Below are 26,864 nucleotides of genomic sequence, written 5' to 3' on the forward strand. Positions count from 1 at the left end.
ACGGTTGTCAGACAGACATGACCTTTTCTATGCCCATGCCCCTTACTTTCAAAGTTTCACTACGGCTGGCCGTATCATGAATTATGAAGACCCTCAAAGAATAGATCTAAATTTGCAACCTAATAAGAGCGCTCTTGCACCCCCCCCCCTTTCAGTGTGATTTGTGGCACCGTATCAGTATTGTGTCCTTAATGCCATACAAGAAAGAAGTTTTGACATTGTACCCTCTTTATACCAAAATTATACAGTGGTTTTAGAAACTCATCCTCCAGTGCTCACAGTGTTGCAAAGTTGGAGCTCATGGAGTGGGACAACACTACCCTCTTTCAAAGATGCGTGACTTTCCATTTATCTCATGGCAAATAAACGTTTTGCTTTTATCCATCAGCAAGCACCCTGGTGACAGAAGAAGTGTAACATTAAAAAAAAAAAAACATCTAGCTTTTTGCAGTTTACTCGGCTTGATGTAACCTTCAGCTTAACTGTATTTAGCATAAATGTTAAAGCAGCACTTCTGATCTTACTTACTGTACTTTCACAACCTCCAAAGAAAGCTTGCGTCTTGTCATCTCTTGCTCTGTAGCTTTCTCTCTTTCTTTTCATCACTTTCTTTAGAATTGTCCATTGGGCTTCTTTGCTGAATCAGCCATGATGCATTCCTGAAGAGGGCGGTGTGTGATGCAATGCCCGTAAAGGATAATGCACATGTCACATGAGGCCCCTGGCTGGAACATAAAGTTGTGACGTGTGGTTATTCAGGGCAATGGCGGCCTCAGGAATGTGAATAAATGATGTTGGCTTGCCTTCAAAATGAGTCAGAATCAGAGTTTTAGGGTTTGAAACATATGCTGTATTGCTTCAAATATTGCATTTTATATTGCACCAATCCACTTTTTGGGAGTTCCGATCCCATACCGATATCTGAAATTAGAAGATCTGCAGATACCGATATTTGTCGATACCAAATCTGTTCATGTGAACATTATTGTGACTATTATTGTGTGTCATTTTTGCTGTTATAATTGTGTAAGATTTCATTGTGTAATAAATTCATCATCCTTTCTTAAGTTACCTCACCAAAACAAATATAATAACATTACAGATTGAACAATTTGAACAAGTTTTATTTTGATTTGCTACATTTTACCAAAATACAACTATCCATGAGTGACCTTGAAAAAAAAATATTTCGCTTTTAGTGTAACAAAAAATGTCACATTTTAACATTCAAGGCATTGGTTTCTTTTAAAACACATCCGAAGCATGTCATCAAACACATCTGCACTGACTGGACTACTGTGGTGTATCGAGTATCGGAACACTTTAATTAATACCAAGTACGAGTACACACATGGTATTGAGCCTATACCGAGACTGATATCGGTATTGGTGCATGCGTAATGCATTTCTACTATGACTGGACTTTTGTAGTTATGTGTAAATATGAATAGAGCTCACCACTACAAGGGAACAATCAAATGCTGTTGAAGTCTTGAGTTAGGTTTCCTACATCTGAAAGCGTCTACTTTTTTTAAACAGTGTTTTCATTAAAGCTCAATCATTGCTGCTGTACTTAAGACCCCGGAAATGTAACTTCAGATCAGATATTTGTTCCTGGAAGCAAGTGTGTGGCGTGTTATTTAATTTGGACCATATAGACATCAGCAGAACTTTGATGTGAGAAAATTGGAAATGATTTCTTTTCTCGAACTCCACATGTTGCTATTTTCTTCTGTTTTTGCTGGCAGATGCAACACAGCCTAACAATAGAAAGTGACTAGAGGTGGTTTTACTGCTTTTTCAGTGTTTTACTAGCTGTAGATTCCACACAATTCATACAATAGCCTGAATAACTTCAACAGAGTTTCATTAATTAATCTTAATTATTACACAAACATGGAGTTCAACTGCAATTATTCAGCTATTATTAATTAGTTTAATGTTTTCATTATGCTCTACAGCACCAAATATTCATATTCACTTATTGTCAAAGATCTGAAGTGTCTGAGGTGTAGATATCAATTGTAAGATGTATCAGAATGTAGACATGGAAAACTGCCCTGATGCAGAAGAAATACTTGTATTCTGATATATTCTTTCAGAGATTCAGACTTGCTTGAACAATGAAGGGCGCAGTTACATTACACACACGTCTTGGATTTAATTCAGGATGAAGTGTTTTGCTAATATTGCTATGATATATTGTAAGGTGCGGTTGATAAAGGCAGAGTGTTAAGTAATTCAAACCAGTGGTTTTAAAAAGCTGTTGTTAAGGCACACCTCCAAACTGTTGGCCTTTGTGTAAAACATGAACTAGATAAGACACATTCGATTCGCTTCAAAATTTGCCTCTCTTGGATGAAAAACTTTAGTAATACACCTAATCCTCAAAACCTATTAGGTTTTTTCCACACTGGCATAATTTATGCAACCTAAACCCACACACACAAACACACACAATAAAATAAATAAATAACTAAAACACAAAGAAGTCAACCCAAGTTATAATCCAAGAATAGACAGAGCTTTCAACCTAAACCCATATTTTTTGAGAGAAGGAAAAGACTCTAAAAGTTTGTGTTAGCTTTCATAGCTGAGGATCTGCAGTCGTAGTCCAACTCTGGGTTTCTGCAACTGTTGACGACCTTCAGGTTCAGGCACAAGCTCCTGTCAGAGGGTTGTTTCATGGAACAGGCTGTCCCTGCTCTCTACAGTCAACTGTTCCCCAGTATAGAATTGAGTAAAGGCAGGGAATCAGCCTTTACATGTCATTTTCAGTCTTGAGTGAACTTTTGGATTGGCTTGGCTTTGTTTTTCTTTCTTTTTTTTTTTCTTTTTTCCTAATACCACCAACCTCCCAAAGCAGTGACTAGACATTTCAGATATTTAACATGCCATTTCAGCATTTTAGCCTTATCTCCATTTCTTGCTGGTGCACTTTGGGTAATGACATCCATTAATCACTCAAAAATGTTTTAAACAAACTCACTTTTGAAACGGCAATTCTCTCAACCTATTTTGAGTTTTCTTTCTTTTTCAAGATAGAATGCAGATAATCATTTCCTAGTTTATTTTCTTCTTTTTCCCTTCTTTTGTGTTAGTCTAACTTTAAGACCACCCACTGCTGAAATTGCCAAGCTGAGGACTGTGGATTCAGTTCACTTATTTTCATTTATATAATGCCATTTCACAACAAACATCATCTCATGTCACTTTCAGGATATAGTCCAATTTGATTTAAATGGCAAAGAAAAGAGGAAACAACTTAGTTTGAACCCCGCTTTTAAGTAATTTAATCACTAAACAGATCCACAGACACATTAACGTTTCAGAAGCCAAGAACAAGTTGATAAATGCGTTGTTAGGACACACAAAATGTCAAAATGTGACCATGAACGACCTGAGTTTCGAAACTGTGTGAGTACTCAAAAGCTTATAGATCATTTTGCTCTTAGCAGCAAATGGATCATTTTTTTCCCTTTAGCTTATTTCAGATTGTGAGAAGAGTAAGGTGAAGTAAAAATAATGAGGGACAGAGTGACTTGGTGGCAACATGTCCCCTATGTTGTGATAAAGTAGCAAACTGATGGGGGGAGATGGCGGAGCTCTTGTATTTGCTTTGTGTTTTCCCTTTAAATGGTAGAGAATAACTGCTGCAGTTATTTTTTATTTAATTTCCTATTTTTCTTTCTGTTTTTAGATGTTTCCAAATGTTTGCAAACGTTTAAAACTTAGAAAAAGTTCTGAGTATCCTTCTGAATTTTTTGTTGTATTACTGGGCAAAAAAAAAAATCCATCTAAGTTGATTGTTTTTTATCAACATTTCACGTTTTAATTAAAATGATAAATTCAAGGTGCTCTTCATGGGCTGCTGACTTTGATAATTCACAAACTTTTTAATTTATCTGGAAACAAAATGTTTGTTTATGTATTGAGGGGGGCAGGGCAAATTCTCCACGGTCACTTTAGTATAATTAATTATGTCCAAACAAAACCTTTAAATTAATTATCAGGTATTCTTACAGTCCATAAATGGTAAATGGGCTGCTTGATAGTGCAAAAAGCTATTTTCTATTATTTTCGTTTTCCTCATTGTCTTTTTCAGCCTTGTATATTGTTGTGTTGTTCATCTACTATTACTTGTTGCCTGGGTGGAATTTTTTTCCTGACTCCATGTTTTCCCTACATTTAAGACAAACTGTATTTTCTGCTCCTTCCTCCTCCCTTTAACTTTATTACATGCTGTTGTATGGGGACCATATGTTCCACGGAGTGCTTGTGTTGACTGCATTGGTTTTATAGATAGACTTGTCCCTTGTTTTGTCCATCTGTAGTTTTTAATGAAAGCCTGTCAAATAATAGCTGTGCAGCTTTTTACCTTTTGGCCTTTTCAGGGTACTCAAAAATGCTTTAATGCAATAGAAATGCAGTACATTCAAAAACATCAACAAAATAAAAAAGATAGAAAAATTCTAAGGATACCTTCTTGCATAGACATGCTGTCAGAGGTAATTTCCACAGCCAAAGATAAATACAAACTATTGTAAAAAAAAAAAAAAAAACAAAAAAAAAAACATGACCTATGCCGACATGAAACTTACATCCCAAACACTTTGAACAAAATTATATTGATTTCTCTTAAATAGATGCATTTAACATTTAGGTAATTATTATTAAATGAATAATATAAATTACGTAAACATTTTAGTAAAATGGGTCATAAGGCTGGAGTTATAACTATAGGTTTGATTTATTGATGCCTACAGAATGTATGAATTTGCTTATTTTTTGATTGATAGATGAGTGCGCAACTGGATTACTGTTTATTTTCTTTTTAGTCTTCTTTTATTTTTCTGTGCTACATTTTTATATATGCTTATAATTGAAAATGTTCTACATTTTATGTATCCGACCTCAGGAAGAATAACTGCAGTTTTGCTGCAACTAATGGGAATCTAATTAAAATGGTAAACAATAAATATAAAATCATTTTAGGGTCATGAAAGTCATTAGAGGCAGTTTTGAAAGTATGTTTTGATGAGCTTTTGAACAATGTCAGGGCAGAGCATTCACAGATGTTTTTCGGGAGTGAGTTTCCAGAAATTTCTCAGAATTTGAGAAAGCTCATCCTCCCTAGGTTCTGTACTTGTACAATCAATCTTTCCTCCAAAAGTTTTTGAAACTTATGGCCATTATTGCAGTTATTGGATAAGATTTCATTAAGTTGTTGTAAATCACAACTCACTTAATGAGAGCGCAACAGAAAAAATTCATACAGCGCTCTCCATTAGTGAGCTAAATTGGAGGACTCAGAATGATATCCAGTCTGTGAATAATGCTGATATTGAATTAGATTGGTGCCAACTCTGTACATTTTCAGGAAATATCAGAAATGGAATTAGGAACCAGTGATTACATTTTGGGGGTGATCTGAATCTGGAACCAGAAATTTATTTTAAAGGATTCATTACCATTGAAAGATATATATTACAGCTTATAACTCAACAGAAAATGTTCAGAGTCACTGGGAAAAAAAAAAAAAAAAAATAAAAGATTAAATCAAGGTAAATGTCTCATACACTGATAGCTAAGCCAGACTGGATAACTGAAATTGCCACCATTAGAGTGTAAATTTCTTCAATAACTTCAAGATCACTATATCCTTTTGCTCCATCTTGGTGTCTAAGGATATGTGTTCAGGGTCAGTGATTCTAAGTAATATGTGACATATATCCTGATGGGGATAATAGGTAGTATTATTAGCATAAAGTGTACATTGGGGTGTTGCTGTGGGGTTGGTAATAGTGTCGGCTGTTGGGCCGCTTTGAGGTATTTCTCAGGTTAGTGAGCCTATGGCTTGGTAGAGGTATGTGCTCTCTGAGTGATTCTAGTTTACATTTGTAACATCTGGAAAAAAAAAAAATCTAAAATCTTATTTTTTCATGATGCTACAATTATTTTCATTTATCGGAAACCCTGAGAGTAGCAGAGATCTTGGGATGGTATGTGGTGATCAAGGGGGCCGTCAAATAGCAGGGTGCCAGGTTACTGAGGGCTTTGAGTGTGAGAAGGAAGTTTTTAAATAGAATTTGTCATGGAATGGGAGTCAATGGAGTCTCTGGGGGAGCAGGATGATAACGTCATGGGAAGCTGTATGAATGAGGAGCTGAACAGCCGATTTTTTTAATGCATTGAAGCTTGTTAAAAACTTTGTGCGATGAGGTGTGCAAGATGATTTTGCATTAGTTCAGTCTGAATATGAAAAAAAAGCATGGACGAGGGTTTTAGCTGCACAAAATGAAAGAGATGGATGTGTACATTGCTTCCCTTTAGTTGGAAGAATACTGTTTTGGTTATTAGGTTAATGTTTTGCTTAAAGGAGAGGTTATTGTCTAGGATGACACAGAAGTTTTTAATGTGAGGAGACAAAGGCTAAGAGGAATAATCAATACTAAGACAGATGTCTGTGATTTTGGTAAGAGACTTGGCGCCACAAATAACTGTGTCACTTCATAACAGTTGAGTTTGAGGTAGTTGGCTCCCATCCATGATTTGATTTCAGTGACATAGCTAGTTAGGGTGGAATAAGTTGAGGGTTATGAATTTCTTTGAGTTGAATGTCAACAACATTGAAGTGAAATTGGAAAACATGGCTATGGATGATGTTTAGTGTGGAAGCAAGTTATAAATGAAGAATTGATGACCAAGCACAGAACCCTGGGGGACACCATGGGATGATGAGCAACTTTTGATGAAATAAAATTGTTGACAACTTGTGAAATCATTTTTACGGCATGTAATTGCGGTTCATGTTTGGTGAAGATTCCAGATGGGAGAGGAGGATTGAATGATTAATGGTGTTGAATGCTGCAGAAAGATTCAAGAGAATGATGGTAGTCAGATGTCCACAGTTAGCAGAGAGAAAGATCTAGTTGATTACTTTTAAGAGGCCATTTTATGTTGTTTTACACAGACAGACTTTCTGAACAGTTGCCCTATCCTGTCTGAAAAGATATGAACTTGGGAGTTGGGAGAAGACAACATGTTCCAAAATATCCTACGGGAAAGGTAGATTAGAGATGGGACAGAAATTAATTATGTAAGATAAGGTAAGAGATATTTTATCAATCTCAGGGAAAATCAGTTCATCAGATGCTTACTGGTGGAACTCACCTGAGGTAAGTGGAAAGTTAATAATAGTGGTCGAAAATGGAGAAATAGCAGAAATGCTGTCTTTGTGCAGAAAGTGTGGCATAGGGTCCAGTAGAGATGAAGATATCTTTCCTTCAGTCAGAATATCAGATACTTTAATGGCAGAAAATGATTAAAAGGATGGCTAGAAAAGAGAGATTACTGGTGTAGTTTTCAGGTGGTTATGGATTGCACTGATTTAGGACTAGGAAAATTATAGGGATAAGTTGCATTTCCAAAAAGTAAACCATGAAGAGGTGTTGTTGTGGGGCTTTTAGGAGTTGATTTATGGTGGAGAACAGGGACTTTGTGTGTTATATTAGATAAGTAAGAAGAGTAGCCAAAGGTGAGAGCACCTTTGTATTGGTGGATATAGTCAGTGTCAACCTGAAGGTGAACTTAAAGTCTAATTTCCTTGTACAGTCTCTCTTATCCACATTTTTGGGATTTCATCAGATGAAGTTCTGGTGTGCACAAAGAAGCCGAGTGGGTTGTTGGATAAAGACCTACATTCTGCTGCTTTTTGGTGCTGGTCTTAGCAGCTCACTGGTGGTGCAGATTGAAGAGATGTGGTATTTAGACTCAACCACAAGCCACATCAGACCAGCTTGCTCCCAAACAGGCTCATTTGGTCTGAGCCGTGATTGGAGTTGGGTCTTCAGAACGCGACCCCACCGCAGTAATCCCCTCTTTTCAGTGGTTAGTTGGTAATTCATACCCAATCACCAGGCCATCCACCACAGCATCAGGCTCCTGACCAACAACAGCACCCATAGATGGAAACCAAGGAAGGGTTGTAGGGAAATCAGGCACTGTTTCCGACAGCAGAGAAGAGGGAGACAAAGCCAGAGAAGTACTAAGGGATGCCTGCGTATAGGATTTGTTTGGAATGGGCCACTGTGACTGCTATAAATTTATCCATCCACCTGTCCTTGACTAGCATTTTAGTTTTAACCGGCACTTTCTTTGAGACACCTGTTAACCAAATCACACTGCACGCATGCAGCCATCTTTCATTGATTATAATATTACTGCTTCTTGAGCATATTTTTCAGAACCTTTCAGTATTTTTTTTCATGCACTTACATGGAAGAACTCACGCTGATGCTTCTCTGTAATGATATTTTACATATGGTCCAAATGTGAGAGCAGACAAGTTTTCCAAGTAGAAGTAGCATCATATCTGATTGCATATTTATTCACTCATTAAGAATGTGGAATAGCAACATAATTGTTAGACATAACTATATACCAAAAGAAAAATGATACATCTGAATTGATCTCCTTCTGTTGGATAGATCTCCTATGCTGACAGGTCAAAAAAAGTTTCAAGTTGACTTAATGAAACTCACGGACAAACTATAATAGGAGGAAAAAAGACTTCATCAGGTGCTTTAGGGAGATAAAATGACAAGAGATTTAAAATGTCACAGTATTTGCCTGGGAGGTTCAGAGAGAAGCTGTAATCTGTGAGCAAGACAGATTTTATGCTCTATAAGCATCACAGAGAGGCACAACCACGAGCACTAATAGGGAAAAGATATGAAATGAAATCAACAGAGAATGACTGATGGGAAGACGCACGGACAAAGACGGAGGGGAAAAACTGCATTTATTTCAAATAATTATTTGACAGATAAGCTGACAAATCCCCACCCATAGCCCCTCTAGTGACAAGTCATGATATTTCTGGGAATCACAGATTATACACTGACAAATGTGGTTTTGACAATATGTTGTTGCTTCTTGTTTCACTGCAGGTGGTGGAACTAGTGCTATAAATCTAACAGTCATTGGACTCAGACCTGGCGTCAGTGTGTCAGCATATGGTGCTTGTATTTGAATTTCACATAAAGCCCCTTTTTTTTTTCTTGTTTATAAATGTAGAAAACATGTTCACGAGTTCTAGTGCAGCGCCTTAGTTGTGTGTGTGTGTGTGTGTGTGTTTAATTTATCTGGAATTGGTGCAAAGCAGTCATGCAGCTAACATGCCAGTGACATGTGTAAAAAGTTGTGTAAAAATTAAGACAAAAAAAACAGACAGAAAAGGCTAACAGCTGCTTGTTTCAGGGTTTTTATTGGAAGCTGAAGCAGAGACCAGAACAGAGGGGTTACTAACCCATCACCACAATGTCATACTTCCCGGGCTAGATACCAGACGGAAAGACAAGCTAGCTAAACACTCCAGTAGGTGTGTTGTTTGGTTCCCTTGGCAGTGCAGCTGCCCCCTCGGCAGTCTACAGTCTCTTGATGTAGCCAGCCCAATTTCGATTTCCAGCCTTTCTCCTTGACCTGATTTTTCCTCTACTTAATGTACAATAACAGCCACTACAGACATGATGCACCAGAATCATTCATTTATTATCCAGTTCCTCATTTTTTTGGCAAGCACAGGGAAGGTATGATTGTGTAACTGAGTGGCTGATGAACTGAGCGTCCTCTGTTACACCCTCTGTAACCTTTCAGTGTGCCATCATCAGTGCTTGAAATGGTCCCCTTACACTTAATGTGTCATCTTCCTCCTGTCAGTCTCCTTTCCTTCCTGATTTATTTTCCCTAATCTCCTTATGATCTAATATAATGCAATATATTGCAATATATACTGTTTTTGCTTTTCATTTGAATTTTTTATGATGCACCTTGATGATTGCTAGGTTAGGTTCCAGCTTTCTGGGTCCCCTAATTGACCCTTAAGCAGTATAGCAAAGGAATGAATGAAAGAAAAGATTTAGTCCATTGGTTCGGTGCTATTGAAGCAATTTGCTGCATAGCCTTATATATAAAACTATAAAAGTAAGTGTGTGTGTGTGTGTGTGTGTGTGTGTGTGTGTGTGTGTGTGTGTGTGTGTGTGTGTGCATGCTGCAGGAGCTCATTGAGTAACAGAAATTTGGTATTGCTGGATATTTGCAGATCTTTTGTGCCATTCTTTCACTCACACATGCAAACACAAAAACACATAAAACCCACTTGCACACCACACTACAGTAGATGCCCACTTTGCTTGAAGATGTAAAAAAAAAAAAATTTTTTTTAGTGGTCCTGGGCTGTTTTAATGTTCATACCTTAGTGCGTGCGTGTGTGTGTGTGTGTGTGTGTTTGTGTTTAAGTCAAATAAGTCAAGAAGTCATTACTTTCATATGAGCCAGTCAAATGAAGCCTCATAAAAAAGGTATTTACATAACTCTATGCAGGAATGTCATGTTTTCAAGTACGTTACTTATTTTTCCACAAACATCCAAATAATAACTTCCACTTCTAGTTTGTAAATATTAGCAGGATGTTTTTTTTTTTTTTTTTATTTTAAGTTTCCTGATAAGTTTCCTGAATTTCAGAAGGTCGAAGGCAGTAAGAGACTTTCTTCATTTACATTTTAATCCTTCTTCGCTGCGCTCGGTTCCTATTGAGTCTCTTGTTATTCATGTCTTGTAATTGTATTCAGCAGTACAGTCTGTAAAATATGAGATGCTTTTTGATTTAACTCAGCATTTCCTGAACACGTCCAATGTTTAGCCACTGGTCAAGAAAAACTTTTGATAAGAAAATAAGCAGCCATGCTGTGTTGGAAAATAATCCTCCCCAAAAACAGACAACAAAACAAAACAAAAAAATACAAATGGGATTATTTGGTACCATTTAACTTGGAAGAAAACCTTAATTATCTTTACTGCAGAGGGATTTTTTTTTTTTTTTTTTTTTTTTTTTTTTTTTTAAAGAGCATTTCATGAATTTGAAAAAATGCTTTTCATCTAGATGCCTCTTTGAATGATTATTTAGTAAACAAACCAAGCGGCAATCTCTGGTGATTAAAAATTGGGCTGTGATGATTTGCTTTTGTCACGATTCAACTCGGTTGAAATTTTTTGGGTGCCAATTTGATTTGAATGGCGATTCTCACAATTTTTTGATATTGCTGATTTTTGTAGATTTAAAAACAAGCAAAAAAAAGTATAAAACTTTTTTTGCTTGTTATTTTTCTTAATTTCAATTATGAACAAACAAAGCCAGATCATCATTCTGCTGCTGTAAAGCCCAAGAAGACAAGTCTTTTTTTTGTTTTTTGTTTTTTAAAAAAAAACCCAAAAAATTCAATATTTAAATTGTGAAGCAAAAAATCCAAATTTTTGATTATTTTTTTTATTCGATTATCTCAACGCTAATAAAAGTGAAGCCGATGCAGAAGTGCATAAAACTGCAGTTCCCCCCTCATCCGCTAGGGGCTGGCTCCAAAACAGAGCAAATCCCCATGGACTCCCATGTTAAAAAGGCCAACTTCGCAGCAGAAATAAACATGTTTACAGCCTGGTACTAAAATCCATTTTCGGTGTAATAGGTCAATAGGTTTACCTTCATGACAACTATGAGGGGAGTGATTTTTTTTTTTTTTTCTTTTCAGGTCACTCCCTGACCTCTGATTGGCAGCACCCCTGACCAGTAGTGGCATGCAGTCTGGCGACTTCTCACACAACCTGACTCAGCTCGGTTAGAACCTAGGCTGAGGAGTTACAAAAAAAGTACCTGTAAACGGGTTCAAAATCCTAGTGGAAAACCCTACAAAATGAGCCGAGGCGAGTTAAGTAGAGACAAGCTGATATTAATGGAAAAGAGCTATTAATCTTTGGTGGGGTAGTGGTTAGCACTGTGGCCTCACAACAAGAAGGTTGCTGGTTTGAACCTCGGTTGGGGGGAAGTTCAGCCCATCTGTGTGGAGTTTGTATGTTGTCCGCATGTACGCCCACAAGACATGCATGTTATGCAACGGTTAATTTGATCACTTGGAATAAAGTGTCTGCCAAATGACTGTAGAATAGAATCGAAATGTTTTGTGCATCATTGTCTTTTTTTTTTCTTCTCTTTGTTGTTTCTTTTCACCTTTGTCATTTCTTTTTCATTCCTTTAGTTCTTCTGTAAGTTTACAGCCTGTCAGTTTCACACACAAACAAACCTAAGTAAGACAGTGCATCATTACCGCCCAAATGATTGGCATCCTGGACTGGCAGCTCTCCCTCTGGGGCTGCAGGCATGCAGGCAAAGACTACTCAGATGAATTAAAGCCAGAAAAGCAAAGATGTACAGAGAGCACTTTGTACCTCCTCTGGACATGCACACACCGATGTGTGTGTGCGTTGTTGTTTTGTACTCCTTTGTGCTGTGTCTCAGTGAATCTCCTCCCTCATTATACACGGCTCATTAGAAGTGTGTGTTGTCTAAAATACCCAAGCAACATGGCAGAAATACATGAAGACCATCGCGTGTTTTCCTTCTGTTTTACTCTCTGTGTTATCCTCCTCCACCATTTTTGTTTTTGTTTGTCTCTGTTGATCTCGTCCCCAGGCAGTTTAGTTGAGAAATTTAGTGTGCAGTTCTGCAGCCAACTCTAAGACTTGATGCGTGCTGTTGATGTGCCTGGGAGAGAGAGGCTGAGAGTGCTCGATTAGCAGTTGGAGCGGGGTGCAAGTACTAAATTATTTAACTACTGTCTGCTTGATCCAGTACTTGCAAACTTTTGTGCAGAAACAGGGATGGACAGAGATGGATCGAAAGTTAGTGTATATAGTTGAAAACTCTCCCACTGGTGGTTTAAAGTCGAGTTGACTGAACACAACTACAGAACGAGTATTTCATCATGCTAGCAATCAGCCCATCATCAAATACCCCTCTAGGTGGATAGGACTCCCATGCATATATTAGGTTGAAGCAACCGAGAGAAGGAATTATGAAAAATGTTGTGTAAGTCTGCACACTCAGGTGTCTCAGTTGGCAAAACATCTCGGTGATAAATTGCATGGCAGACAGAAGTCTTTAATTAAAAATGTGTGACAGCTCAGATGTAGCACTGTGCCGTGTAACCCCCCCCCCCCAGGAAAAAAAAGAAGAAGAAGAAGAAGAAACGGTGTAGAATGCGGTCTTAACTAAAACATACATCTCACTCCGATATTTTTCTTTGAGTTTGATCAGCAGAGAGTTGGAAAAACAAAAAAAAAGCAAATGTTTCATCAGCAGGATGACTATTTCATCACTCATCAGCCCAGAGCTAAAGTCTGGGGAGGATGATGCTGGCAGGACCAAAGAAGGGTCCTATTTAGAACTAACACTGGCACAGTCATGCAGTACATTTACACATTCACGTGCTACACAAGGACAGTCAAGCACTCAGAACAACTAGACTTCTCCATTGAAAGTATTTCTCCTGTAACTGCTTTTTTTTTTTTTTTTTAAACTTATTTCCTACATGTCGCATATCTTCAGCAACATCTTCTGACTCATGCTGTGAGCTCTTTGTCAAATCAAATGGGATTTCTGCAGTGTATTTTTAGAATTCACACAAAAAAAAACAAACACACACGAACTAAAGCTTCTCTGCACTAAGAGAAAAGCTACAAGATCAAGTCAGGTCTCTTCTTCTGTACCTAGTGGCTAGATTTGTTGTATGTCAAATTAAGCTTCATGTGTGTTTGTAAACACAGGTGAGAAACCAGAACAATAACATTTAAGTTTACAGCACGCCTCCTCATGTATGTGAAATGTTGGAAACACCATCAACTTTCAGATTGTCTACCTTAAGAGAAGAAAAATTATAAAATTTGATCATCTTGAAAGAGGCTGGGGGATGTTAGTACCTTGGACTCTGTTGACTTATAGGTACCATCACACAGTTTCTATTGTAAATCCTAATGGACGACGCTGTCTCATCTGATCCTTTCCCGCTGTTCAGAACCTGCTGTCAGAGAAAGTTGACCAGATGATGGAGTGGTCCTCTCGCCGTTCAGTCATCCGGATGAATGGGGACAAGTTCCGTCGTTTTGTCAAAGCTCCACCCAGGAACTACTCTGTCATCGTCATGTTCACTGCCCTGCAGCCTCAGCGGCAGTGTTCTGTCTGCAGGTATGTGTGTTCACAGGCGAACGTGAAGCCAGTGTAGCTGCCATGACACACATCTGGCACAACACCCTACTGTAAGAGCTATTACTTGCCCTTGTTGTTCCATCCCCTGGGATTTTATGTCCACTTGCAAGCTTACTCTGTGTCCTGAATTTTACCTGCAGTCCAAAAGTCTGGAAGGTTGCAAATCTATCTCACACACTTATAACCTCCTTCCATGTACAGTGCACGTACAGACTTGCACACCATGGAGGAAATAGCCTCATGCATTGAAACCCTGCGAGTCATATTGACATTTTGGTCAAAGGGACTGCCGAAGGGGACTAAATGAATTCCACAGTGCACAGCTTATAAGACTCAGAATTAAAATCATTGACAAGATTTTCCATAATTCCCAAAATCATTCTTGGGTTTGACAGCTGACAAAAGTAAAATGAAACAATGTAGAGGATTTGTTTAAGCAATCAGATTCATTTATCATCTGAATCATTCAACCCTTCATCTTGTACATTACACCCTGGACAGATCACTTTTCTTTCAGACACAGATAAACAACAATGCATGCTCAAAAACCATCTTACCAGCCTGCGTGTTTTTTGGCTGTTTGAGGAAATGGAAGAAAACCTCATTCATGCAGGGGGAGGGAAAAAAAAGGCAAGCTGCATGCAGAAATGTTCCAGGTTTAGCCAAAAAAACGGTGCTGCCCTTTAAGGAATCGAACAATTCCAACTTCCTGGACAGGAAGTGAGTCAGGTGTGTTGGGACAGGGACATGTTGGAAACCTGCAAGGCTGCTTCCATTGTAGGACCAAACTAAGTAGCCCCGGACGACTGAAATGTGGAATGGAGATCTTGGAACAAATCTCTGCAGTGAAGGTGTAGCTGTGGAGCTGTCCATGGTGCTGAAAGCAGTCTCTGTTTAGCAAATGCCATCATGCTGTCTGATCTCCTGTCAGAATCTTCTCCTGTTGATGTTTACTTCTCTCTAACAAAAGAGTTTCTCTTTCTGTTGTAGAATTGATTAAGTTTCTGTTTAATCTCACATTTTTGTCATGTTGTTTTTGTCTTTTAAACATCATCCATCTTGTACTAGATCATGCTTTCAGATGCCAGATAAATGCAGCTGGTGAATTCTTTTTGTTTGCTGTGATTTAAATTCTGTCATCTTTTTTTACTGTCAGGAAGCAGGACTGAGCGTACAGCATGGTAATAATTAGTTTACAACTAATTATTCTCATTCTGTAGAGTTTCTTTTTGTGTGTGTTTATTTTGAGCCTGTTCAAATACTTTGTATTTGCCAGTCACAACTGAAAGTATTGCTCTTAATTTTAAGAATCCCAGGCTCACTCATGAGTGACTTGTATGAAGAAATGTCAAAAACAAGCTTCTTACATGTTTTGAGGTTCAGAGAAATGTTTTTATCAGTTGGCTAAATGTTCATTTGGCATTTAAAGGTGGAGTATGTAAGATTTTCAATATTTTCAAAATAAACTAATAAAATAACTACAATCATAATTAGATAGTTTTTTGAACATGTAGGTTCCAGTCTGTCCATATTTGATGTGTTATTAAATTACAAGTTTAATTAATGACAAATGACAAAAAGCTTTTTTTTTTTTTACTGGTCAGAAAACATTCAAGAAGGGTCTTTGTCATTAATTAAACTTGTAATTTAATAACACATCAAATATGGACAGACTGGAACCTACATGTTCAAAAAACTATCTAATTATGATTGTAGTTATTTTTTTACTTAATTTATTTAGAAAATATTGAAAATCTTACATACTCCACCTTTAATAATTCATTACATTTTGTTGTTGTTGCTGTTGTCTGTCTTATTGGATTCTGATCCACAACCTCCTGACTAAACCTGACAAACACCTTTTGTCTGTGTTTGCACAAACTTCATAATTGACCAAGGCAGTCCAGCAGGACATTGAACTAGTTGATGAAAATCACCTTGTCCACCCTGACCTGACTTCTTTCTCTAATCAGCCACTCTTCTGCTTCATCAGCTCCTTGATTATATAAGTTATTCATCACCCATGTCAGCGCCACAGACTATCTGCACAGGCAGGACTGATGCACACGGTTTTTGTGCTGGGTGGGAACATAATTCCTTTTCTCTTTATTTCATTGTTTTCTGGGACATCAGTTTAAATTCCCTTAATTAGAGTAAGCATAATAAAGTACAGCATTGATAAAGCAGCTAGTTTTATTCTAAAACCACTCCATTATTGTGATCCTTTATTGTCCCAAACAATCTGCTGTTTACCTCATTAGAAAGAGAAAACAAGTCGAAGGGAATTAAATGAATGGTGGATTGTGACCTAAGAGTCAGTCTGCCTTAAACAGATAGTAAAAAAAGCAGGTTTGTACCAGGGATCTTCACTGCCACGTCACTTCGAATCTCAATCCAGTCTCATTTGTTTTCTAAATGCTGCATTTTTAAATTTTTTTTAATTTCAAATCAACAATTAGACCAGTTTAAGACTGCTCATGTGACAGTTTGCACTCTTTGCTTTAAAGATCTGTGTTGTCAGGCGTTGTCTATGAAAAAAATAATGAATTTGCAAAATAACTCCTTGTTCATCGGTAATTCTGCCTTTCGTAATTCATGGCCCAAACAGAGGAAACTCAGCAAGATATCAAAATGTCTGCGTACACACAGGAAGTCTGCGGAGCCATGACAGCATTCGTTGGAGCATCGTCTCTTCCTTACGCACTCTACACAGATGGTTTTATCTGTGTTTCTGCTTCAGAGGTGTATCCACTGTGGGTCAACTGCTGTCTCTGTTCTACTTTTTCAATTTTTGCACAGGACGCAACAATCAACAAAGACTCACAAGTCCTGCCTTCAAACAGGATGTGTGTAAAAGCTGTTTGTATACTGGTCATCATCACATTAGAGATATTCCATCATTAAAGCACACCTGTATGACGCAATGCGATTGTAACAGGTTTTTATATATGGTGTGTTTTTTTTTGGTTTATTTTTTGTAATTACTCACCATACTTCCTTCCTATTGATGTTTTATAGGCAGGCAAACGAGGAGTATCAGGTCCTGGCAAACTCCTGGCGTTATTCATCGGCATTTTCCAACAAGCTTTTCTTCACAGTTGTGGACTATGATGAGGGAGCGGATGTGTTCCAACAGGTAAACAGTTTGCCTAAACTACAGGTTTCATATGTTCATGTTTAGTCTAAGTTTTCTGCTTGGAGTAAAACTAAAACAAATTTCACAAGTATGCCCTAATTCTGATGGTGATATTCAAATACTTGTTTTATGACGTAACATATTAATTATAGACATATAAGGTTGTCTATTAGATAAGACTAAAAGGAGAAGATGGAAAATGTACATTTGAGAAGATTTTGTAAAGTTTTAATAATGTATTCATGAGGTTTTTTTTTTATTTAAATACATTTTTCACAAAAGTATATATTTAGATTTTAACTAAAACCTTTCTGAGAGCAGAGACCTGTTTCCACCCCTCCTGTGAGGAGTCTTTTAAAAATCCACGTTTCCACAATTCCTTCCAGATGCCTCCCTAAGTTTAATGGCTTCTAAGTTAGACTAAGACCTGCTCTTTGAAAAAACAAAATCACAAACATCTGCCCAGTAGTTTTTGCATAAACACTAATTTATGAAAAATTATGGCTAAATCAGGACATTTTTCATGAATAATACATGTATTATCTGTGTATTATTCTTACATGAGCATGTAAAAATAAAGATTTGATGGGATTGATATCAGGAAATATTTTGTTCTAACTACTCACAGTTGTAGGAGAGATGTGCTCATTAAAATGGTTTTCTTTGTTTTTCTCTTTTTATTGTAAAGCCTATAATCATGTAAGGAGTTATGTTCTTATACATGCATATATCAGTGCATCCCTGGTCATTTCAGTTCACGCATGTGTGCACTTTAACATATTTATCCATTTTTTACCTTTGTTTTTAAGATGTTTTGTGCTCATGCAACCTACTCAATACTTATCTTAAAAGTGTGATTTAAAAAAAATATATCTTATAATATTATTTTTCCTCCTATTGTTTCCTTTTTCCTGCACTCTTCATTTTTCTGGCGGTGTCTTGAGGAGAACTTCAGCGTAAACTAATTAGGTTTAATGGAAGATATTGCTAGAAAATGTAGTGAGTGGTGCATGAAAAGAAAAGAATGAAGAAACAGAAGAAGCTGACTTTCTCCAGCAAAACAAGAAGAGTTGAATCTAATCCAGGCTATTGTGTGGGAACTGGGTGGTAAAGACCCCTTTTACTCTGCGCAGAGCTCGTGTTTCTGCACTCAAATCACAAAGCATCTAGCAGGTAAACACTTTAAAGCACATCACATAAAACTGTACTCTGCAGTTCAGAAGATACTAAAGGCAGCAATGGAATTTGAAAATGCCTCTTAGTGGCTGATTGGAAGTAATGGAATTGCCACGCATCTTTTCTTTTTTCTTTTCAGCCTTTTAGTTCTACGAAAGCTCAGTCCCTCACCGTTCGCTGAGTTCACAGCTACAACGCAGCTGTTATTATAAGTAGAACTTAACAGGATGAAATAAAATTACAAAAATGGCTCTAAAGTCTTCAGAGCTGTGATACATTAACATTTCTCTTCAGTTGCAGTTTTGTCAGTCTTGAACAATGAAAAACAAGGATTATTCAACAGGACTTTATTGTCATGTAATGCAACAAATAAATGTCATGACTGGAAGTTCTGGTAAGCAGTAAAGCTGATAATGAAGCACACTGTCGTCGATGCCAAAAAAAATCTTTAAAAATGCAAATGTTCGATCAAAAGGCAGCAGCATGATGCGTGCTTGGATTGGACCACTGATACAGTTATTGATTAGCATCATGTACTGATGCAGTGTTACAGTGTATGTAGGGGCAGCGAGTAGCTTAACTGGTGGAGTGGGTCACCAGTGTTGAGACTACAGACCATTGAAGCAGTTCATCTGGGTCCTAAGTTGTGGGTTTTTGTTATCCTGTCCTTTCTGCCTCATTACATGCTAAGTATTTTTATTCTTTATTTTTTTATTTATTTATTTATTAAAACTTTACAAAACCTCAAAATCCTCACAGGAAAAAACGAGGTTAATTAAATCTGAGAGTTAAATAATGAAGACTGTCCAGTGCAGCTGTTGTCTGGGCTTTCCACCCGAGTCTCTCTTCAATGTCTGAGACTGTTTTTTGATGGCTCCTCGTAGCCCTATTAAGCTAACTTTCAGCCAATCGGCATGCAGTGTCGTCTCCGAAGCCTGTTTGTCTTTTCGCTTTTTGGAGGATTGCATGTCTGTCTGGTTGCTGCTCACCTCCTCATGCAGCTACAAACTGCACATTCTACTAAGAAAGGTGTGACTGGCTTTAAGAGTTTGAATGTTTACTGAACAGTGACAACTATTACTGCAGTGCGACTTAAATGAGAGATTTTATGAGCTGTGGTTGATTGATCACAGGAAGGCAGACACAGCCCCAATAGCTGCATGAGAAAAGTGGAATATTTTCATCCATAGCTGGAAGATGTGGACAGGATTTAGACAGCCTGTTTGTAATCCCAGCATGAACAAAATACAGAGGCTCAAATGCATCATTTAACTGACAGGAGCACTTCAGTGGTATAAGTCACATGCCGACTGCTACTGATAACAGAAAAAAGCAGAGTGGGCTTCTTCGGCTTTCCTCTCTGATACTTGCTGGTAGGATATCTTTATTGAAACTGCTGGCTTGCATTTAGTTCTTTGTGATACTACTGAGCTTACTGTGTGTGTTACACATAGATCCCATAAAACTTTAAATGCTTAATCTTCTCACTGGTAATGTGCTAAAGGTTCATTCATTTAACCAGCATCTCACTCACTAATCTTTTATAAATGTAAAAGTAAACTTTGACAGAAGAAGAAATCTCTATTAAAGGCTAAACAGTACAAGAATCATTTGTTGTATTTGTTTTTCTTTACTTTTATCTGTTGTAAGTATAAGCTTAAATGCAAAGAGTAGCAAACCTATAATACATACTTCCTGTTTTTGTCTTTATTTTTCCATTTTTTCCCCCCAATTTTCAGAGAATAATAGAACAAACAAATGATAAAAGGTGTGATACTTAAAAGTTATGATGCAAATATGGATTGAAATGAATGTATATTGTTTATTCTGATTTATTGTGTGTATTACCACTATTTATTATTTACATTTTATTGTAATGTTGTAATGTGTTGTAATGTAATAATATAATGTCCATTACTTTTCAGAGATCCTGTATAATGTTAGGGTATTATTTATGAGGGGGTTTTAGACCAGATAAGTGTTCAACTTCTTCCAAGACCCTTTTCAACATAAGAAGCTTGTTTTGTTTGTTGTAATGAATATTTGTTCTGTTTTAAAGTTTGTTTGTTTTTTGTTCAAAATAAATTCTTAAAAAAAAACAAATAAAACCTACTTTTAAAGTTAGTTTAAGTTTTTTCAGCCCTTTATCTCACTATCTTTCATTAAGTATGAATAAATTCAGGTAAATGTGTCTAAAACCAAGTCCGAGCAAGTACAGCTGTCGATGCATTTGCTTGACATTATCCTGTCTGCAGACCAGCTGATTGCTGTTAAGAAACTGAATATTGGTAGAAGCCATTGTTAGGCCAGTATATCAGTGTATGTAGAATTTATTTTCTCTTCTTTCTCTCCAGCTGAACATGAATAGTGCTCCAACCTTCATGCATTTCCCTGCAAAGGGAAAGCCGAAGAGGGCTGATACTTTTGATCTGCAACGGATTGGTTTTGCCTCGGAGCAGCTGGCTAAATGGATTGCCGACCGCACTGATGTTCAGGTAACGCATAATGTAACCACTCACAGGCACATTTGCACAAAAAAGGAAAAAAAAAGGCTGCCATGTTTATATATAGCTGTATAGAGATACCTTGTTTAAGGGGTTTACCATGGTGGATCCTTTTATTCTCTTGATAATGACTGTAGAACATTCCAGATAATCTGCTTGATTTAGATTTATCTGGGAAAAATCTTGTGCATTTATGAAAAAAAAAAATCCTATTTTTACAGATGACCAAAAGAAATTAAATTGATTTGCACGTAATTTAACTTTTTAATTCAGCGCAGAAATAATGAACGTCCTTTAAATCCTCTGACAGGTGTTTTTTATTTTCATGTTAAAAATGTGTGCTTCTTCGAGATAGTCAAATGCTCCTTTTCAAGTAGTCTGAGAAGGACTGCCTCTTCCACACCCAGGCGTCCTCTTCATACAATAAAGCTTTAATATTAAATTCCATCAATTTCACAACAAATTCTGTCAGCAGGTGTTGCAAAATAATACTGTGCATGTGCTACAAGGTTGTTGAGGCTGCAAAGGGAGCTACTAGTCAGTATTGCTTGAGGCTAAAGGCATCAAAAAGAAAAAGAAAAAAATCTGGCTGTGTAGGGAGCTCAGTAGACACCTGCTACCCGCTCCTGCTTCAGGGTAGTGGCTTAACTCTACATTAGATTTACAGCAGGACATTTTGTAGATGGTTAAGTGGGCACCAGGTTTTAACAAAGGAAGAAAGGGAGATGCATTAAATGTAAAAGCTTATCTTTTTTTTTTTCTTTTTTTTATTTAAACTATTTCATTATAAGTCTTAACAGAGACCGTAAAATGGAATTTAAGTAATATTTTGGACGAGGCTCCTAAATGACATGTTTATCTGGGCCAGATATTTCAGAGCAAGACAATAAAAGGGTCCGGAAGTGGTCTATAGACAGGAAGTGGCAGGTAAAAGCAAAATAAATACATGATTGAAATGGAGAAAAAAATGTTTAGAAAGTAATGCTGACTAATTTTTCCCTTTTGATTTTGATAATTTCTGACAATGTTAAATTAAAAATGCACACAATGGAAATGCTGGGAAGAAGCTATATATACTGGTCCCAGATGATGAGATGAGAAAGGTCAGACTAAACACATCTCAAAGTCCATGAAAAGGAAACATTGCACTAAGTAAAGAGCACCTGTTCCCCTTCTGGAATTAAATAATCAATTTGCTCATATCCGATAGTCTACAACAACAAAAAACAAAGCAACCAAAAAAGAAAAGAAATTCCTGAGATTAAAACTTTGTTCTGCTTTTGACAGGAAATGATATTTTAGTCTTCTAATTTAGTTACATTACATGTACAGAATCAAAAAGGAAAATTGCCAGCAGGTGCAAAGACCCCTAACCAGTTATAACAATAACATAAATTCTGTCAGCAGGTCTTGCAGAGTAATGTTGTGCATGTAAATGCACCATTTATTGCACACTGAGGAAACATAATTTGAACATCAGCATAAGTGTGTGATGCGATATGACATTGTTAGACATGCCGCGTTTTGTAGATATGTAAGCTACAGTTACTCTACTGACTCTTAGTTTGAAAAGTAAAATCTGTTCCCCTGAACAGCAGTGACTCTACCTCAAATAATGTCAGTGCAAATACCCAGACTGTCCGTTATGAAGCAATAGAGCTCATTTTTATATAGTTCATGTCTGAAAAGCTTGATTGACATGTGCATGTTGCTCCAAACATACCGAGCACAATGACTGCTAATTTCCTGTTGTTCTGGAGTTGATGAACCTTGGAATAAACCCAAAGCAAATGTCTGACAGGTACATTATTTATGGCTGGTATCACACTTATTTTCATTTTGTTGTCATTTTTTTGCCAGTTAACATACAGACACTGGTTTTTGAGTCTGAAAATGTTTTTTTTTTCTCTTTTTACTAATATCCAGCACATGTGAATGGAGGCTGCTGTAACTCTGAGACGTGCTTGACCGTATTCTGTTTATACAGTTATAAGATTCAATCCACCTCCCGTACTTATACGCAGAATCTCCGGTGGGTCTCCATGAGGTTTTTCCATTTAATGTAATTTTCTCTATGCACTCATTCCAAATTCAATGCAAGACTAGTATTTATCAGTACAAGCAGAGTTTGTCAGTTTCACGTCTTACGGGACAAGTTTCCATCACGCTAATGCTGTAAAATCAGATGCTGTAAAATCTTACTTAGGTTTAAAGAACAAGACGGTTCATGTATTTCTTACTTGGGTATTAAGTACCTGTTCATGAAACCCTTTGACATAAACTGTTGACACCTTAAAGGCTAAGTATTGGCTTCTAGCACCTACTGTTAATTTTGTTTGTTCGTTTTTTTCCCTGACAGCCTGTCAACTTTGCAATTGCAGACCCAACCTAGCCATCTAGTTGTCGATGGATCAGTATTCAACATGCATCTGGAAACACTTGCTATGTGTGAAGTGGAAGATTTCAGACACTTTAGTATTTTTCATAACATGAATTAGGAACAGGAAAGGACAGTAATAAGATGAAAACACTCATTTCTATATAAAAAAAAAGGCTCCTATATCTGTGTGACTGAATATGTTGAATGAAAATGAAAGTCCGTATTTTGATTTTGTCCATGCATATAGAATTTTATTAAAGATGACTTGAATGGCTGAACTGCAAACATATCACTCGTTTTTCGAGTGCTTTTCAGATTTTTTTCAGTGGTTCTTTTCAGAATATGAAAAGTTGAACCTTGCAGCGTCTGTAAAAGGACACAGCGCCAGAAGTTTTCACTGAAACACATGGACATGAGTTTCTAAGTTCTACCTAGATACAAATAAATGTTTTCATTTAGCATCATACTCACTGTAAATTGCACAGTTAAGACACATTTTTTCCCTTTTTTTTCTGATTTTTAATTGCAGCAGATGTTTAATACATTTTTACTGATGATGAAATCCCTGTTGGTGACATGTTCATGTTGTGACTTCTGAAACATGTTAACTTTGCATCTGTTTATGATAAGAACAACATTCAGTCTCCTTGGCTTCATGGTTACAAATAGACACATGCAGAAAAATGGTATATTTTCATACAGCAATTTCATAATATGACTATGAAGCTTTTGCATTTCTTCCTATGTGTAAGCAGAAAAATTCCTGTCTGTTCAACATGGCAAAACTCAATGCAAACTTGTGTAGTATCAGCAAAGGAATAAAGGAAAGGTGTTAAATGCAGTGGTTTATAGTCATTTATTAATGCAAAATATTATTATTACATAAATAATAGAGCTGTGATGATTCGATTCAATTTCAATGTTTTGCATGGCGATTCGACTTAAATTGCAATTCTCAAAATTCTTCAATATTGCAATTTTTGTAGATTAGAAACCAAAAATGTTAACAAATCTTTGCTCATCATTTTTCTTGACTTCCATTAGGAAAAAAAACCACAGTAGTCAGATCATCATTCTGCTGCTATAATGCCCAAGAAGACAAGTAAAAAGACCAATAAAAACAATAAAAATGACAAAAAAAAAACTTATAGTGGGTTAGTTTTATTTATTTGAAAAAAAAATATATATATTTCTAATAAAAAAAAAAATCGATTTTATTTTTTTTTTTTAAGCAAAAAAATCCCAATTTTCAATTTTTCAATTAGATTTTTCCACCCCTAATAAATACTAATGTTTTCGTCAGGATCACCAACCTTTATATTCCAGCTGTACATGTCAGCTACAGGCTAAGAAGGATGCTATGATCTCATTTATGGAGTTAAATAATTCACTCATTAAATAAATAAGTCATTACAGTAATTCATTCGTAAGTTCTAGTTTGAATTAACCCTAATCATGACCCTGTGAAACCATACAGACAATGACTAAGTAAATAAGTGTGAATGTTTATTTAACTTATCTACAGGCTAAATGATATGAGGAATATGAAAAAGAAAAGAAATCCAAACAAAAATAAGAAAAGAAAAATAAACAAAAAACAAAACACAATCTGAAAATGTGTAAATATGATGTTCAGCCTGAAGCTATATGGTCAAGAAGGGAAACATTGTAGGGAAACTATGTTGTTAATTAATTATTAATGTTTAAGTAACCGATTGTAGAATCTTTTAATCCGATAGTGATAACTTTGATTGTCGTTTTAAACAGTTCCTGGAACATAAAAAACAAATCATATCACCTTGAAACGCCAGCCATTCTCATTGCATTAATGAGAGGAACCTTCAGAAGGTTTCATTCAGAACCGTGATCCCGTTTCCGGCCTGTGGACTGGACTAATCCAGTATCCAGAGGGGAGTTAGGGCCAGTAGATGGCCTGTTCTGGCATCGGAAAAGATCCATGTCTGTTCGTCCGTCACTCTCTGCGTTTTGTTAGCTTGCTTGTTGTGAATCCTCTCATTCGAGCCTCAGATGCAGTGTGGATGGTGATGTCATCTGAAGACAGTCATCTGAAAACAGTAAAAATTATCGGCAAAAATCTTCACCACAGTGATTTGAAAATTAAAAGTCTATTTGGGAAAAAAAAAAAAAAAAAAACTTTTTATCCATTACTTGGAGTGTGCAGAGCAGGAGCAAAGATCAGCATAAATACAGCAAACATCCTCAGATAGATAACTAACAAACCTGTTTCTTTCTTTTTTTTTCCTTTTTTCTTTACCTGAACATGTCGAATGTATCTTTCATCTGATATATGTATATTAAATGGCTTCCTTTGGTCTTTATCTCTTCAGATCCGGGTCTTCCGTCCTCCTAATTATTCCGGGACTATTGCTTTGGCTCTCTTAGTGTCTCTGGTTGGAGGTCTGCTGTATCTGCGGAGGAATAACTTGGAGTTCATATATAACAAGACTGGATGGGCCATGGCTGCATTGGTAAGGATATATGAAACAGCCATTCTGTGACAAACTAACTCTGTTTTAAATATATTAACTCACAAGGAGAAATATCAGCTTTGCTTTCCATCTAATGCGTGAATAAACAGGTAAAAAAACCAAACATTTAAAGTATTACGTACTAATGTAAATCTTCAAAGAAATGAAAAAAAATGTGAAAACTGTATTAAATTTCTATCATATTTTCATGTTGTTAATGTGAATAATCTTTTTTCTTTTCTGTTTCCCTTTTTCTTTCTCTATCTTTGCTATAGTGTGTGGTTTTTGCAATGACATCAGGTCAGATGTGGAATCACATTCGTGGTCCTCCCTACGCCCACAAAAACCCACAGAATGGACAAGTGGTAGGAGTTTTGTCTTTTCTGTGTTTTGTCATTCATATCTTGTCCATATCTTTATGTTCTCCTTTGTCAACATATCCTTGTCTTTTTTTTGTCAGTGCTCCTGTATCTTTAGTCTTTTCCCAGTTATCTTGTGTTTATAGGTGCTAAATGTGTTTTTCATTCGTTATATAGGACGAGACGGATATTTTCTCAGTACTGCAAGTTACGATGTGTTATGTTTGTTTTCGCATCTTTTAGCATCTGTTTGAAAGAATACACTCACTTACCTGCATCTTCCGTTTCTTTGTGTCTCCTCTCTTTTAATATTTCTCACTATGTTTTGCCTTCTTTTTTTTGTTTTTATTGGACTAATGCCACTCATTCCCAGCATGTTGCAGACACTCTCACACAGATATGAGTTGGGTGGTCATCATTTAGGTTTGTTGAATAATGTGTAAAAACAAATTAGAAATTTAGTGAAAACTGGTGGGGAAAAAAATGAAAAAGAAATAAACCACTGTGGAAATGAGGTAATTAGAAATTGGGAAGCAGAATGGATGCAGAATAATGACAGTGAGTTTTAGAGTGCACGAAGGAAACAATGTCCGATTTGCGTCGTCACACACATAGAAGGATAAAAATCCTAACAATCTGAGTAATTTTGAGGTCACTTACAGGTGTAGGTTTGCTGTAGGGAAACTCAGTTCATACAGACTCACAAAAATGTGCAGAAAGAGGAG

At 36.6% G+C, this 26,864-nt stretch overlaps 1 protein-coding gene across 1 annotated transcript in view; it reads left to right on the forward strand.

The window, feature by feature from the left end:
• LOC306774371 (dolichyl-diphosphooligosaccharide--protein glycosyltransferase subunit TUSC3) overlaps window positions 1-26,864 on the forward strand; it is a 66,960-nt gene that overhangs the window by 14,232 nt on the left and 25,864 nt on the right. Inside the window, exons 2-6 of the mRNA XM_079264393.1 lie at window positions 13,905-14,074; window positions 17,114-17,231; window positions 20,762-20,902; window positions 25,640-25,780; window positions 26,056-26,145. Of these exons, the coding sequence (XP_079120519.1) occupies window positions 13,905-14,074; window positions 17,114-17,231; window positions 20,762-20,902; window positions 25,640-25,780; window positions 26,056-26,145 (660 nt within the window). The remainder of the gene's footprint in view (window positions 1-13,904; window positions 14,075-17,113; window positions 17,232-20,761; window positions 20,903-25,639; window positions 25,781-26,055; window positions 26,146-26,864) is intronic.

Source organism: Telmatherina bonti, assembly GCF_933228915.1.
Source record: "Telmatherina bonti genome assembly, chromosome: 3".
Lineage (NCBI taxonomy): Eukaryota > Metazoa > Chordata > Actinopteri > Atheriniformes > Telmatherinidae > Telmatherina > Telmatherina bonti.